Source organism: Mesoplodon bidens (assembly GCF_964165515.1).
Source record: "Mesoplodon bidens genome assembly, chromosome: 4".
Classification (NCBI taxonomy): domain Eukaryota; kingdom Metazoa; phylum Chordata; class Mammalia; order Artiodactyla; family Ziphiidae; genus Mesoplodon; species Mesoplodon bidens.
This window is the reverse complement of record NC_138160.1, coordinates 30,986,828-31,002,837: the sequence shown is the minus strand read 5'-3', so window position 1 is coordinate 31,002,837 and position 16,010 is coordinate 30,986,828. Positions and strand designations below refer to the sequence as shown.

The 16,010-nt window shown below is 42.0% G+C and overlaps 1 protein-coding gene across 4 annotated transcripts in view; it reads right to left on the bottom strand.

Annotated features, from left to right (window-relative positions):
- Positions 1-742: 742 nt before the first annotated feature.
- The window catches only part of SLC1A3 (solute carrier family 1 member 3), a gene marked incomplete at both ends in the record, with an annotated part of 72,016 nt that continues 56,748 nt past the window's right edge, over positions 743-16,010 (bottom strand). For 2 of the 4 annotated variants that reach the window (XM_081232688.1, XM_081232689.1), the window contains 6 exons: positions 743-947; positions 2,774-2,908; positions 6,078-6,272; positions 6,824-7,057; positions 9,771-10,063; positions 12,827-12,869. In XM_081232688.1, coding sequence (XP_081088814.1) covers positions 743-947; positions 2,774-2,908; positions 6,078-6,272; positions 6,824-7,057; positions 9,771-10,063; positions 12,827-12,869 — 1,105 coding nt within the window. The remainder of the gene's footprint in view (positions 948-2,773; positions 2,909-6,077; positions 6,273-6,823; positions 7,058-9,770; positions 10,064-12,826; positions 12,870-16,010) is intronic. The other 2 variants (XM_081232690.1, XM_081232691.1) reach the window with 2 other exon arrangements.

Here is a 16,010-nt window from a genome sequence, read left to right as displayed (position 1 = left end):
ATACTTGCTACAGGATGTTCTTTGGGGAAATGGAGGGCAGGCTCTTTTATGGTGCCACAGGATGTTTGGGTGAGAATCGACCATAAAGGCATCTAAGGAACTCGCTCATTTTACAGATGGGAACACTGAGGCCTAGAGATGAGATGTAACTTGCCCATGGCCACATGGAAATTTCACTTTCTGCGCCTCCTCACAGCTGTGCTGGGTGTGTATTTGTATTGTCCTGCTACTAATAAAATAAGGACACAAATCATAAGAGAAAGGAAAAAAAAAATCCTTGTAATGTCCAACCGATAACCCGCTGCTGATCTGGTTGTTTTGTTTTGATACTAAAACTGAATTGAATTCTGAAGGATTTTTAAATTCTGAAAGTTGATTTAAAACCATGTTTTTAGCCTAGTATTTGTTTTGACTCTTTAATTTGTAAGAACTATCACATTTACAGGATTGCGTGCCACATAAACTTGTAAGATCTGATCAAGACTATTTTTGATCTCAGTACCTTATTAGATAAGACTAACATGAAATGACTTAAAATTTTCAAACATGGGATGAAAACTATACATTTTGGCCACTGCAAAATCCCCCCTTGTTTTTGGATGAATACTTCCCAATCCTATCAGGGCAGGGAGGAAAAGGGAGGTAAAGGGCTGACTGGAGAGAATGAGTTGAAATGAGATGGAAACATTGTATAATGGTTTTCAAACACCTGGTGCTCAAGGAAGCATTTCTTTGTGTTAGTCTACATCTTGGTCTCACTATCAATGGATTTCTCAATTTCGCTTTCCTGGGCAATCAGCTGATATGGTTTCTTCATTTCATTCTCTTCAATCACTGAGTTACCCATTTCGACGTCCCGGTTCTTCAGTTCATGTCGTGACAAGTGTTCAACAATGCCGGCTCCCAGGGAGTCTCCCAGCACGTTGGTGGTGGTACGAAGACGGTCCCTGGGGAAGGGAGGGGTGGAAGGAAGAGCGAGGCTCCTGTGAACATCACGGGATTTCAGCTCATGTTTTGAAGCAGCTGGCTCAGTCACTGGGGGCATCTCTTAAAATTCTGCTTGGTGTAGCCACCCACTGCGTCATTCCATAATAGACACATAACATTCAAAATCATAGTTACTAACATATATCCTTATAATTAATAACTTATATAACTTATAACTAAGGATATATATTAGTATTAATTCTCAGTTACTAATTAGAGTACCAACAGTAGGAATGACCCTCCCCTTTCTCCTTTTATTTAAAATTTTTCTTTGGTTCTCTTTCCTACCACTCACTTTCCTTTTACCAGAAAGTCTCAGAAGTGTGATCTAGAGACCACTGGGTACCCCTGAGGCAAAGCCAATTTTCATAATAATGCTAAGATGTTATTTGCCCTTTTCCCTCTCATCTTCTCATGAATGTCTGTCTAGTGGAGTTTTTCGAACAAACAACACAACACTAAAGATAACACAACAGATTGAATGCAGAAGCAGTTAGTCTTGTATTAAGCTAGACATTAAGGAGATTTGCAAAAATGTAAAATGGTATCATTCTTTTCCCTAAATTTTTGGTTTGGAAAATATTTTTCCATAAAAATGTTATATATGTTAACATGTAATGAATGGATTATTGTAACCTTTAAATGAATTTAACATTTAAAAAATGCCTACGTTTTTCTAACATGATAAATATTGATAGATATGACCCACACAGATAAAAGCTTTGGGGGTCGTCAATTTTTAAGTGTAAAGGGGTTGTGAGACTAAGAAGTTTGAGAACCACAGCTTTATACTATAAAAGTCTTCATATGAGTCAAGTAGTGACTGTGGGCCAGACAGTGAGCTGAATGCTTTCCATGTATCAATGCATTTAATCCTCACAGCACCACTGGGAGGTAGACAACATTATTATCTTCATTCTGCAGAGAAGGAAAGTAGGGTGGCTGGCTAACCTGGTCGGTGTCACACAGGGGCAGGACACAAACCCAGATCCAAGTGACCGTGGAACTCATGCTCTCAATTAATTATCTCCCTCCCACTTATTTTGCCTTGAGAACACTGAACTTTTTGTGGTCATTAGATCTACCTCATGGAGTCTATGTAGACTCCAACACCTACTGTGTCCTTCTAGGCTGTCGCCTTGGGCATCCTGGGGAGCAATTGTAAATGGAAGGAAAAGAAAAGAGGCAGAGAATGTTAGCTGGAAGGGTGAGGGGAAAAGGGCAGAGGGGTGGGCCCTAGAGGTTAGGGTCTGAGGGTGCTTTTCTTGAAACTTTCCCCAGAGCCAAAAATCAATTCCACTTAATGAGGCCAGCTCTCTTCCCACTGTCTGCACAGCTGCCCCACTCGCTGTTGGGGTCAGATGGGAACATCTGCACTGTTATTACGCCATTGGAATGGGAAGCACAAGAAGAAAGCCTGTGCCAGCCTGGGAGGCCCGCTCTTCGGTCCCAGCCGCCATGGGGATGTGTTGTGCAATTCAGAAATGGCTTTGCTGATTTATGTTGGCTTTGTAGACAACGGGTTTCCCAATCCCCGAATGGTTTTATAGAGTGAGAAGCGTAGCAGCCAGATGTGCCCCGCAGGCTGATAAGGGAGAGTGTGCGTGGCGCCTGGGGCTTGGTGGCCAGATAACGGCAGGGATCAGGCAGGGAGGACAATTTAATTACAGGCCAAGCCTCCCCTCTTCATGGAGCCCTTTGGCAGGGGCACCAGGCTGCCTGGTGCCCTAGGATGACAGAGGAGAGCCCCACGACAGCAAGCCGAATGTAGTCCGAGCGTACTCACAGGAACCAGTCCACTGCGATGATGAGCGTGATGTCGTCGGTGGGCAGGCCCACAGATGTCAGCACGATGACCATGGTGACCAGGCCCGCCTGAGGAATCCCAGCTGCCCCGATACTGGCAGCCGTGGCTGTGATACTGTTAGAAGAAGTCCCCAAACAGAAAACATTTGTTTAAATCTGCCCAGATAGAGAGCAGACCCTGTAAAACATGCACAGGGGAGATGTCTGACTTGCCAAGTTAACATAAGAAGATGTGCTTTAGAAAACTGTAAGTGAGATGGTATAAAACCCATTGAGATAATAATCATATTAACTAATATTTATCAAATGCCTATTACGTGCCTCCTGATTTGTTAAGCATGGCTTACCTCATTTGTTTCTCACAACAACCCTTAGGAAGTTGGTCCTGTTCTTACAGCTGTTTCTAAATGAGGAAACTTGTGCCTATATACGTTTTCACGTACCTGGAACTATTTTGTAAGGTCTAAAATACTGTACAGTTACAATTTGTTTCTAATAATTCCCCTATCCAAGCAGAGGATTGTAAAGATACTGAACTTGTATGGTTACTGTGGTCAGAAAATTTACTAATTCAAAAACAAAATGATTTATGAACAAGGTTCTCTAGCATTAGCAATATATATATATATTTTTTGCGGTACGCGGGCCTCTCACTGTTGTGGAGCACAGGCTCCAGACGCGCAGGCTCGGCGGCCATGGCTCACAGGCCCAGCTGCTCCGCGGCATGTGGGATCTTCCCAGACCGGGGCACGAACCCCTGTCCCTTGCATCGGCAGGCGGACTCTCAACCACTGCGCCACCAGGGAAGCCCCAGTAATACTTTTTATGGAGGCAGTATGAACCTCATTTGTAAGGCACATAACCTGTCTGGGACTCAGTTTGTTAAATATCTATTTGATAGGCTTATGTGAGAATGTGAAAATGTTTTTTGAATAATAAAGTATTACCTAGATATAAAGTGGTATTCATAAAGTAATAAGTCTGTGGAAGAGACTTCATGGTTCCCCCGCATTGTTCCCCTTGTATAGTACTAGAATGTTTAGCTGGTGTATGGCCGCCCACATTGAAACTATATTTCCCAGCCTCCCTTGGAGCTTAAACTAAGTTCTGGCCAATAAGACATATAGGTGAAAGTGATCAAGCAAATTGCAGGTTGTGCCATTCCTCCTCCTCCCACTGGCTAAAATTTGGAGGTGACGTTGAGCCATCCTGGACCACCTGGATGAGGGTGATACCCCGGGGATGATAGAACCACAAGTTTTGGTCCCTTACACTGTAGAACACCTACCAGCCTGGAGGGCTTTGTGGAGCGGAGCTGCTCCACATGAGAGAGAAGTACAGTTCTATCTTGTTGAAGTCACTGTAATTATTATTATTTTTAACTCTGACACACGCAACTGAAACTTTTTCATAACTCAGGGCTTTTCAACCAGTATGTCAAGGTATGCCCGAGAATAGGTTATAGTAAACTGAGATATTGAGCTCCCAGCCCCAGTTTAGCTAGACTGGGCCTAGGGTTCCCAGAACCTCCAGGTCCGTCACCTCTGGCCATGATCAGCCCCATCTTTTTTATCCCAATGCATTCTACAACTATTATCATTTCCCAATAGTACAAAATATGTATACAGAGTCTGACATAAATTATTTCTAAATAAACATATATAGACATACACACACAAATGTGAGGGAATTGAAAGAGATTTAAAAAGACTAAAGTGACATAAAAACCAAATACAAGCCATAAACCTGGATTTGATCTTAGTCTGGGGAAAAAGCTATACAAGATATTTTGAAACAACTGGGGAAATGTGAATATAGGCTGGATATTCCAGAAGTGTTTTTAAGAATCTTACTATTGTGGTTATGTAGGAAACTATCTTTATTCTTAGGTGATGCATGCTGAACTATGTACAATGAAGTGTCATGAAGGCGGGGTGGAGGTGGGAAAGAAGCAAAAATGGCAAAATGTTAACAATTGTTGGTTCTAGGTAGAAGATGTGTGTTGTAATATTCTTTCAACTTTCCTATGTATAAGACAGTGTAAGACAATTTATAATAAAAATGTGAAAAAAGATTTATTTTGATTTCCAAATTAAATTGTTAATAATAATTAAAACACACACACACACACACACACACACACACACACACTAAAGAGTAGGGTCTGATCTGGATTGTGAGATTTTGTCTCCATTATACTCATTGGTCTGTTGTGCACAATGACTTTCATTAAGCAAAAAGAAGGGACGATATTCACATGTGCACCTGGATATGCCTGGACTGTCTCCAGAAGGATACAAAAGAAACTAGCAAGCAACAGTGGTTGCCTCTGGAGAAGGAAACTAAGAGATTAGCGGAAGGTAGGAGAGGGAAAATTACCTTTCACTAGACAGCTCAAATAATAGTTAAAAAATAGGGCTTCCCTGGTGGCGCAGTGGTTGAGGGTCCGCCTGCCAATGCAGGGGACACGGGTTCGTGCCCCGGTCCGGGAAGATCCCACATGCCGCGGAGTGGCTAGGTCCGTGAGCCATGGCCACTGAGCCTGCGCGTCTGGAGCCTGGGCTCCGGAACGGGAGAGGCCACAACAGTGAGAGGCCCGTGTACCGCAAAAAAGAAAAAAAAAAAAAAAGTTAAAAAATAGTCCACAAAAGGAAAATTCTCAACCTATTTGTCAGTGTGCTCTGTCATATATACTGCCTAAAAATTAACCCAAGAGAAAATGTTAATTCTGTTTTTCAAATGTATTTTTATTTTCTAATTTTTTCAATAAAAGCTAATAAATAATAAAAGGTAAAATTTCAATGCCTTTTATTGAAGTTTAACATTTTTTAAAAAGAGAAATATCCATACTATGTATTCTACAGATTTTAAAAAGAAAGAGCTGGATATGTTTATAGATGGTATACGGATGAGTAAATCAGTCAAGTGGCAAGCAGTATGTATGGTATGATTCCATCAATTTAAAAAAAAGTGTGTATGGTATGTCTGTGCATTGGAAAAGGTCTTTGTACACCAAACAGTAACCCTGGTCACCTATAGAAAGATGAGGAGTCATGGTGGCAGACAAGTTTCACTTTTTACTTTATACATTTCTGTATTATTAGAAATTCATTATTAATAAATATGCACATCTGTAGTTAAAGAAAATAAAAATCTCTAAATATCAAAAATAACACTATTCCTATGAAGGGTCCCCTCTCCCAGTTTCTTCACTCAAGCCCTGATCACCGGCTCATCACTTAAAGTCGTTCTTAAGAAAAGGTCGTATAGAATGTTCCTTGTACCTGATTGTAATAATCTGTCCAAAGTTCAGGTCGAAGTTGTTAACTTGAGCAATGAAAATGGCAGCCAAAGCCTCATAGAGGGCAGTCCCATCCATGTTAATGGTGGCCCCTACTGGGAGCACGAATCTGGTGACACGTTTGTCCACGCCATTGTTCTCTTCCAGGCACTTGAAGGTGATGGGTAGGGTGGCAGAGCTGAGCACAGTAAAACAGGACATGTCAGCTGACCATCCTGACCGTTCAGACTGTGCCTGTCCGTTTTGGTATTTTGGACAGAGAGTTCCTTCCTTTCCCATATCCTAAGTGAAAGGGAACTAAGTCAGCACTAGTATGAATAGGGGAACAGGGCTAGGGACAGAGGGTTCCCTCACTGGGTCATTTGGCAGCTCCCCTGCTTCTGGGTTCCTCTGTGATGCATCACTTGTGATTACTCCCCACCCCCCAACAAGAGCCTGTGCCAACGCTCGGCCATCTCTCCCTTAGGCAAATGGCAACTGGATGAGGAAGATGAGAACGGGCAGGAAAGGATAGCTGATTTCCATTTTGTCCCCTGAAAGGGTATATAGCCAGCTAGTCTTTGAATCCCAACTAGGTCTGACTAGCATTGGAGTAAAAAAGCCAATTCCTATGTCTGGACATTTAAAACCTGGAAGAACACACCCCCGCCCCTCAGTCTGAAGGTTCTGGTTCAAAGTAAAGTTTGAGATACATTTTCTGATAGAAATAAGCCACGAATATATGCGTACCTGGAGGAGGTTCCCAGAGCCGTGATGAGTGCTTGCAGCAACCCGCCGATGAAAACCCAGGGGTTTTTCCGTGTTACCAAGAAGTAGAGGAGGGGAAGGACAATGACCGCATGGATGAGTAAGCCCACGATGACTGTCACTGTGTACATGGCAAGCTGCCCGCCAATGACTCCCATGTCTTCCATCTCAACAATTTTCCCTGCAATCAGGAAGAGGATGCCCAGAGGGGCGTACCTATGTAGAAGCAACACACGCACAGTTGGAAGTCTGATTTCCAACAAGCTATTCCACAGAAATTACCAAGTGATAAGAAAAAGTCAGAGAGTTGACTTCCAAACTTTTCTGCGCAGAATACTATGAGGACTTGCAGAAACTGTGAACTTCTTTCTTTTCTTTTTTTTTTTTTTTTTGTGGTACGCGGGCCTCTCACTGTTGTGGCCTCTCCCGTTGCGGAGCACAGGCTCCGGATGCGCAGGCCCAGCGGCCATGGCTCACGGGCCCAGCCGCTCCGCGGCATATGGGATCCTCCCAGACCGGGGCACGAACCCGTATCCCCTGCATCGGCAGGCGGACTCTCAACCACTGCGCCACCAGGGAGGCCCTCTTTTCTTTTTTAAAATATAAATTTAAATATAACTAGTGCATAATTAGGCTTTCCTCTCAGAATTTCTCTAGGTCACAATCCTTTTTTTCTCCTAAACCAGGAAAAAAAAGGTAGGTTCAGAGGTTTTGCAACTCACCTCTTTTTTTCCTGAATAACTGTCATTTCACCACACCTGGGTCACTTTGGGGGTCCTCAGATGCCCCCCCCCATCCATCCTGCTGTCTCCTGCTCCCTTGCTAAGTACTCTGAACAGTCAGAATCCACCGAACCAATATCCAGACTTCTGGGAGCATTTCCCACCTCGGAGCCTGACTCCCAAGCTAAAGCAAGATGCACACGGTGGCATTTCAGTGTTTTAGATTTGCAGACAGCTCTCTTAATCAAGGACAACTTTTATTAGTTTTTCCCATACTACACACTACTTACAATATTACTTAGTATTAATCTTTTTTTATTTAAATAAATGTACTCTAAGAGGAAATTGCATGTTACAATGCAAATGAAAAACTAGCACCATTTGCCGTAAGTAGAAGGCAATCAGAAAATAAATTCAGAGCTATCAAATTTAATAACATGCATGTTTGTACCACCACCATCAGGTTATGGGTGTTCTGGTTAAGTAATTATTACCCACAGGCTGCTACTGCCATTTGTGATCTTTCGCCTGTAGACTCGAGAGAATGAACAACGGAGACATGAAATGTCTTGTACACATTGAATCAAGGCCCCACTCTCTTTGTCCGATGTGTGCTATAAACTACAACCCAACTCACATTACCCAAAACAGAGAAGCTGATCACCCTTCAGGAGAAGGGTCTGCTGGGAACTGTGGAGGACTTATTTCATATTGAAAAATACAATGGTTCTTTTAAAAGTCCTTTAAAAATACAGGCCAGGAAATTATAAGAGTACCTGTTTTCAGAAATGTAATAACTCAATGTTGAATGTGCAGGCAAATGTACAGCTAGAAAAGCTACATGTGAGGTTCATTCAGCAGCCTTGAATAGGCTTCTTTCATAAAAGAGGTGAAAGGTGGAGGCATTTTAATAATATGAAGATAAATGTCCACTTTCAGCTCTGCCAAGATTTCCAAGGAGGGCCCCAGCATTTCAGTGGGGACTCCTGGGGAGATGACATTCTGGTCATCTTTGTGCTCCCAAGTTCATATCCATCTTGAACAAACTCCTGAAAAATGGATTTCTCTGGGCTTTGGGGGCAATAAAGACAAAGAATATTTTTAATCATGATGGTGAGGGCTTTTCTTAGAAATGGATGTTTTCCTGCCTCAGGTGCCAAGAGGGAGTCTGGATTTAAAACAAAGGAAAAAGGGAAAGCAACCCTCACAGGAGGCTTAAACCAATCACAGGGTTCTCTCCCTGCTGGGGAGAGTTTACTTTCCAAGGTCAATGTTCCTCTGTGGATTTACTCTTTTCCTTTGTCTCCTGCTCTCAACTTTCTTTGAAGGAAGTTGTGTTATAAATTGTGGCTTGTCCTTCTATAATACTTCCCATGAGTCCTTCAGGCTTGACACAGAGTGGCCATTTACACTTCTTTCTTAGGACTGAAATGGAGGAGAGGAGAGCTCGGTTTTTCTGATGGTCTAGGGGCTTTTCCCTCTCCTGGGAATGCTCTTCTCTCAGTACTTTGTATGGCTAGCTGATCACCCACCTCCTCAGACACCTTTCCATCCCATCCAAGGCAAATTTTAAGTCTCTGCCCCAGTCACTTTTTATCACATCACATCATATTACGTGAAAGAAAACCTCATGTTTTATTTTATTATTTTATTTTTCCATAGCACTTGTGACTAAAGCACATGGATGATTTGTTTGTTTGTTGAAGAATGTAAGGTCCACACAAGGTCCTACTGTATAGCACACGGAACTATATTCAATATCTTGTCATAAACTGTAATGGAAAAGATTTTTAAAAAAGAGAATGAAAGATCCAGGACATCCTTGTCTGTCTTCTTCATTGCTATATCCATAGTACCTGGCATTAAATGCTTAGTATACAGGAGACAATCAGTAAATAGGAGACAATCAATAGGAGAATGAATAACTAATTAGTTATCAAATGGAGGCATGAGGAATGGTATCCCATCAGTGCTGGAGTAAGAGAGTTGACACCTTTCAAAAACAAGGAAGCAAACTTATGCAGACAGGCTTGCAGATATGTTCAAGGCCACTACCAGCCCAGAAAGTTACTGATTTTCTTGTGCTTACCCGAATGAGATCATTGCAATTGGCCATCCTGCCTGGTGGCATCTTCCTCAGTACAGAACACAAGTTGATGGCAATAAGCATCTTCTAGATAACATACATAGCAAATGGAAATACATACCACATTATCACCGCTACCAATCTCATGATGGCTTCGTTAAGAGAATCAAAGAACTCTCTCAGGGCCTGGCCCTGCTCCTTCATGTTTCCAATCACAAATCCGAAGCACATGGAGAAGACAACTAGTCCCAGGGCATTGACCCCATTCACAGACCCTGGCACTGGGACTAACTCCTCTGTGATCCTCGTCAGAGTCTCCATGGCCTCTGACACATTATTTATCACGGCACCCACAAGTGTTTCATTGGACTGGATGGGCACTTTAAAGCTTCTCTTCTCATAGTTGGTTTTAAACTTAAAAAGAAAAGGCACAACAGGGATTAAAGGTAATTTTTGCTTTCTTCTTTTGTACTTTTTGCTCGGATTTTCTATAATGATATACATTACCCCAAATTCAGAGAAAAGCATTATACAAAGTATCTATCTACCCTGTCTGTCTATCTATCTATTTATCTTCTATCTATTTACTTATCATCTATCTAATCTGAGACAAACCTCTACTACTTCCTCGGCACAGACAAACACACACACACACTCAAATACACAACAAACCATAATAGGAAAGAGGTTGAAGATGGAGTAAACAGATACATGTGCTTCTGCTTTTTTCTGAAACCCTAATAAAATGACTATAAATTCAAATATTCACAATAATCCCTTTACCCTCTATGGGTTCATGTTAGGGGATCATGGACAAATCACCTAACACCCCCTTGCTCATGTTCCACAGCTGTGAAACAGGGATAACTGTGCTGGTCTACCTCACAGTGTTGTTGTAATGATCAAATTAAACAGAATATATGAGAACATCTGGTACATTTTAAAGCACTATACTAATGTTGGCTAGTGGTGCTCAATAACAAAGCCCTTCAGGGACTAGACTTAGTTGGAGACTTCGGTGAATATTAAACAATTTAAAATTCCCCAAACAACATTCTTCAAAGTATTCCTGATAGTATTAGTTCTTAAGAATACTTGCGTGAATAATAGTTGAGGTTGACAACCCAGTTCTCAAGTCTATAGAAGAGTCTCCTCTTATTCAAGAGATGGTCTTTTCCCCATAGCTTCTGCATAGATGCCCCAGACAGAAAATGCTGAGTGTATCACTGTGGCCGTTTGAAACAATTAAGCCCATCTCTCTATGAGTTTAACGAGAACAGAATTTCTGGCCTTCACATTGACGGGAGTAAAGCACTGGAGAGAGTAATAATCTATGGATGTTGACTGGATCTAGAGTCTAGGTGAAGAAAGCACAGCTGTACATGAAGTGCTGGGCCATTTCTCTACCAAGAGTAAATAGGAGACTTTTTTGTCCAGTGGGAAAGCACTATTCCCAAACAAGGACATGGCCAGCTGTCAATACTGTAGACATATTCCCTAAGCAATCAGTGGCACTGCTTGTAATTTTAACAAAGAAACTGACACCTTTCTGTCAGTCAGCTCTCAAATCTCTATTCTACTGGGGTGCTTATGCATTTTATGGATTGTCTAGGGTGACTTCTCAATCCCAATTAGCCTTTCCTACGCCTCCAACTCTTTCCCCTTAGACACAGTTTGCAGCTTACACAGAAATTGCAACCTCATTTGCATTCTGATCTAAGACAAATAGATCTGGGATGATACATTTGCTTCCCTTTCAAAATCCTGTAAATGCAATCCAAAACCAAATACAATAAATCTTCATGACTCAGCACTTTTCCCAGCGTTGCTAGAAATCAGCATTTTTGATGTCAACCAGTGCCAGCTGACTAACTGGAATAGTCAGCTCCATGGTGCTGGGGTTGGCTGGTTGGGTTAAAAGGGGTTTATTATTTATGATTACAGTTGTTTTGAATAAAGAGAGTTAGATTTTGCCCTCGTGGGTTTTTTTTTTTTTAATACAGAAGGAATTCTGTTTGAATTTTGCAGTGCGCACATGCATTACCTATTAAAAATGGTCAATACAAATTTTAAAAAGGGAAAAAAGCAAAGAGTATAAAACTTGGTCCTCCATGAGTTCGAAGTTTGATTTTGTTTGTTTTATAGATCCTAAGCACAAGGGTTAGGGAATTATAACAAGGGTGAAGTGACACCATCTGGAGAAATGTTTGGGAGCTATTATTTAACAACTAGAATGTCTAATTGTTTCCCTTTTAATATCTTGGGCAACAAAGCTTTTTTGTTCAGCTGATGTTAGAATGAACTTTACTAATTTTATCCCCTAATAGTAAAATGTATTTGTGTCTTCAACACAGAGAGCCAAGAGTTGTTTGGATTTGGGGCTAAAGGGAACTGGATTTCACTATGGCCTCCTGCTAGGTGTCTCATCAGCCTGGATACCCCTTCCCAGGAAGCAGAACAGAATGCAGAAGCAGAAAGAGGATGGAATTTGAAATCAACACAATGAATTTGAATTCAGGTCTGCCATTTACTACTTGTGAAATCTCACACCTACTACATAACCTCTCTGACTTATCATAGATAAGTTTTCTCATCAATGAAATGAAGGCAATGATACCCATCATATTTATGTGAAGAGTAAATATAACATTAGTGCTTGGTACAGAGGGGACATTCAATACATGATGGTGGCAGTGCTTTCTGATGTGGTTCTTCCTTTAGAATCTCTAAGGCCCTTGGTAGGCTTTTAAAAAAACAACCCATTGATTTTTAAAATCAAACCCAGAAACTTGAATAATCTCCCTAATCTTTAAAGCAAACTGTAAATATATCTTATACTGGAGTTTGCTTGCTTGGTGAGCTTTTGTTTATGGGCTGCGGGGGAGAGGAGAGAGAGTCTCCTGATTAGCCTTCTTAATAATTAACAGAGACTTAATGAGTCATTTGTATGCAAGACATACAGTGTCTGGCAACTAATAAAGCCTTCAGTACAGGGAAGACCACTGCCCCCCCTCTCCCAATTCCCCAGAAAACTCTAGTGCTTTCCATCCGCTTGGCAAGAGAAGTGTTTCTTACTACAGAGAAATGGGAAAAAATTAAATTAAATTAAAAAGAGAACCCTACTCTGTTTGGTACACCAAAGAGGAATTTTAAAGGAGAATTAGTGGCTGTGTTTACCTGTTTAAAGCAAGCTTCCACCAGATTTGGAGGGAACATATTCCTGCAAAGAAAATAATGGTCACTTGAAAAATTCCTAAATAATAAATTAGTTCCTTAAATACTTTTTCATTGTGTCTAAGGTAAAGATTGCACTGAAATAAGCAGCAAATGGAAAAAGAGAAAGATTTTGGTGGATCTTATGAAATGGGACATAGGTCATCCCTCAGTGTGGCCCATGTAGTTCATATTTTTCAAGGAAGTCCCAAATTCAACTCATCTGTCCTTTTGTCTGGGATTTTTTATTCCAACATCAAACCCTGCTCCTAGGAAAAACCCAAGCGAGAAGGACCAAGTGTTCCGAATCAAATGTCGTGGTTAGACTGTTCTCCACAGAGTCCTCCCAAAGCCCCTCTGGGGGATGAGATATTGACTCTGAATTGCTAGAGCTTCTGAGGCTCTTTGGTGACCAACAGGGAGATGGCCCACAGAACTTTAACTTGAGGCCCATGTGGCAGGGTTTGTTACTGCTCAGTGCAGTGTTTGTGTTCATGGTGGGGAAGAAGAGGCAACAGTCATGCTGGGGAATCTCTAGCCAGCTGTATGACCTTGGCTAATTCATGGCACCCATGTAGGTCTCAGCTGACTCATCTGTTAAAGAGGAGATTGGATTAAACTATCACTAGGCCTCCAAGACTAAAGACTGCGGGAGAAGGAGACATGACCCAGGCAGCTGGAGAGTCTGAGATTCCAGCAGGTATATGTCACCAATCAGATTTTAAGGTTATAAACTCTGGTTTCTTCCTACTGCCTAGACCAGGGGTCCCCAGCCGCTGGGCTGTGGAGCAGGCGGTGAGCAGTGGGCCAGCCAGCAAAGCTTCACCTGCTGCTCCCCATTGCTCGCATTACCGTCTGACCATCCCCACTCCCCAGCCCCCGTCCGTGGAAAAATTGTCTTCCACGAAACTGGTCCCTGGTGCCAAAAAGTTGGGGATCTCTGGCCTAGACCATCCTGTTTCTTTGTCCTTCCCATCTATGCTCTATGGGTCTGTTTCTACAAACCCTGAGAGAAAAGTGAGTTTAGGAGATTCCAAGATAAATTGCTCGAACCAGGTGTCTGGGTGGGGACAGGTTAGTCTTACATTTGTCACTGGGGCAAGGAGGGGCAGAAACACACCAGACAGAGAATGACAAGATCCCAATTCTTTAAATAAGGAGTAGAAATTATACAGAAAGAAAATATAATAAAATACCCCTAATCCAAACTCCCTGAAGGTAAAGTTCCTGAAAAAAAATGGTGAAAAGCCTTAATTAATTATACGAATTAAAATCATTATCATTGGGTGCCAGCTTGGTATGAAATAATACAGAGTGGCTTGTTACCTTTGGATAATTGCGATTAACTCCCTGAAAAGGGCTTTCAGGAAGGCACCGTGGGGCTGCCTTGTGCTTACATACAGATGATACAAAGTCACTCATGGTCAGAATTGATAGGTGTGGCTGAAGAGACCCTTTGTCGCCCAAATCACTCTTGAATCTACCGGCCACAGACCCATTCCTTGAGATGGCACGTGAACTCAAGTCCCTAGGAGGAGGTTCTCTCAGGTAGTGGGGAGAATCCTTTAGAGTAGGCATCTAGGATTGGTAAGCCAGTCACTCTGCAAGTATGTTGTAGAGAAGGGAGGAAAGGGCTAGGTTTGGGGAGGACAGCCTGGGTGGGCTACTTGCTGGAGGAATGCTAAGAAGGTGGGGCACTGAGAGGTCCATGCTGGGATATCTTCCATTTGCCTTTCGCCATCCACTCTCCATCCTGCTCTGTGCCTGGGAGGCTGACCCCTCACCTTCTGGCTTCCTGTTGGGTTTGTCCAGTGTGAGGCACTGACAGATCACAGGGCAGTGGGAGGAGAGAAGTGGATGTATATATTCTTCTGGCTCTCTCTCTGGCAGGTTGGGCAACCAACAGCTTCCTCCCTCCAAATTAGAGCTGTAGCCCCTATCCTGAGGGCCCTTTCCCTCAGGACACAGCCCGTCCTGACTTCCAGTAATGGCTCCCTTCTCTTCCTCAGAGCCACAGGTGGTAACAAAACAGCTTCCTATTGCTGTTAGCCCTCCAGTGTCTCACCATCACTTGTAGGTTCCCTTTACCCTGCCCACCTTTTCAAACCCTGTTCAGTGATCCTTTTGGGCTTGCAATACGCTTCCTGCCAGCAACTGACCGATGCAAAGGCAAGTGTGGAGAGAGAGCAGGCAGGGAGGTGCCGTGCTCAAACTTGGGCTTACTTCTCAGTTCTGTGTCCAACATATTCTATCCTCAAGTCTGTTTCAAGTATTAGATAAGCTAATTTGTAATCAGTGTACGGTTTGTGTATAAAACAATGGTAAAGAAGCCATCCTTTAGTCTTTTATTATTGATCTGCCAAATCCTTTCTTCATAAATAGTACAAAAGGAAAACCTTGGGACAGGTATGATCGGATGATCTCTAAAGTCACTTTTGGAAATAAATTGTCGTGTACAATGGATGATGATACAGATCACAAGTTCCAAATTAAAAGAGTCCAATGAACAGGCTATACTTGAAAAAAAAAAAGTAGCTTTAAAGAGCAAGACTTGAGAAAAGTAGGTCAAGAATTATTGAAAGACATTATGCTAAGTGAGATAAATCAGACAGGGAGACAAATACTATATGATTATCACTTATATGTGGAATCTAAAAAATACAACTAATTAGTGATTATAACAAAAAAAGAAGCAGACTCACAGATATAGAGAACAAACTAGTGGTTACCAGTGGGGAGAGGGAAGGAGGGGGCAACACAGGGGTAGGGGAGTAAGAGGTACAAACTATTAGGAATAAAATAAGCCACAAGGATATATTGTACAATGCAGGGAATAAAGCAAATATTTTATAATAACTATAAATGGAGGATAACCTGTAAAATTTGTGAATCACTCTATTGTACACCTGTAACATATGTAATTGTACAGCAATATACTTCAGTAAAAAAATCACACACACCAAAGAACTATTAATATTGCAAGGCTAGCTGCACAGTTGAGAGGATGACTGAGTGCTCAGATTCTGAATTCTAAAAGCAGGGCTCTTAAATCCTTATCTTCTCCTTGCTCTTCTCACCTCTTTCACATGAGATCAGAAAACGGACACTTACTTCAATTTCTGTTAGAAAGAGGTAAAGATGTGACCTT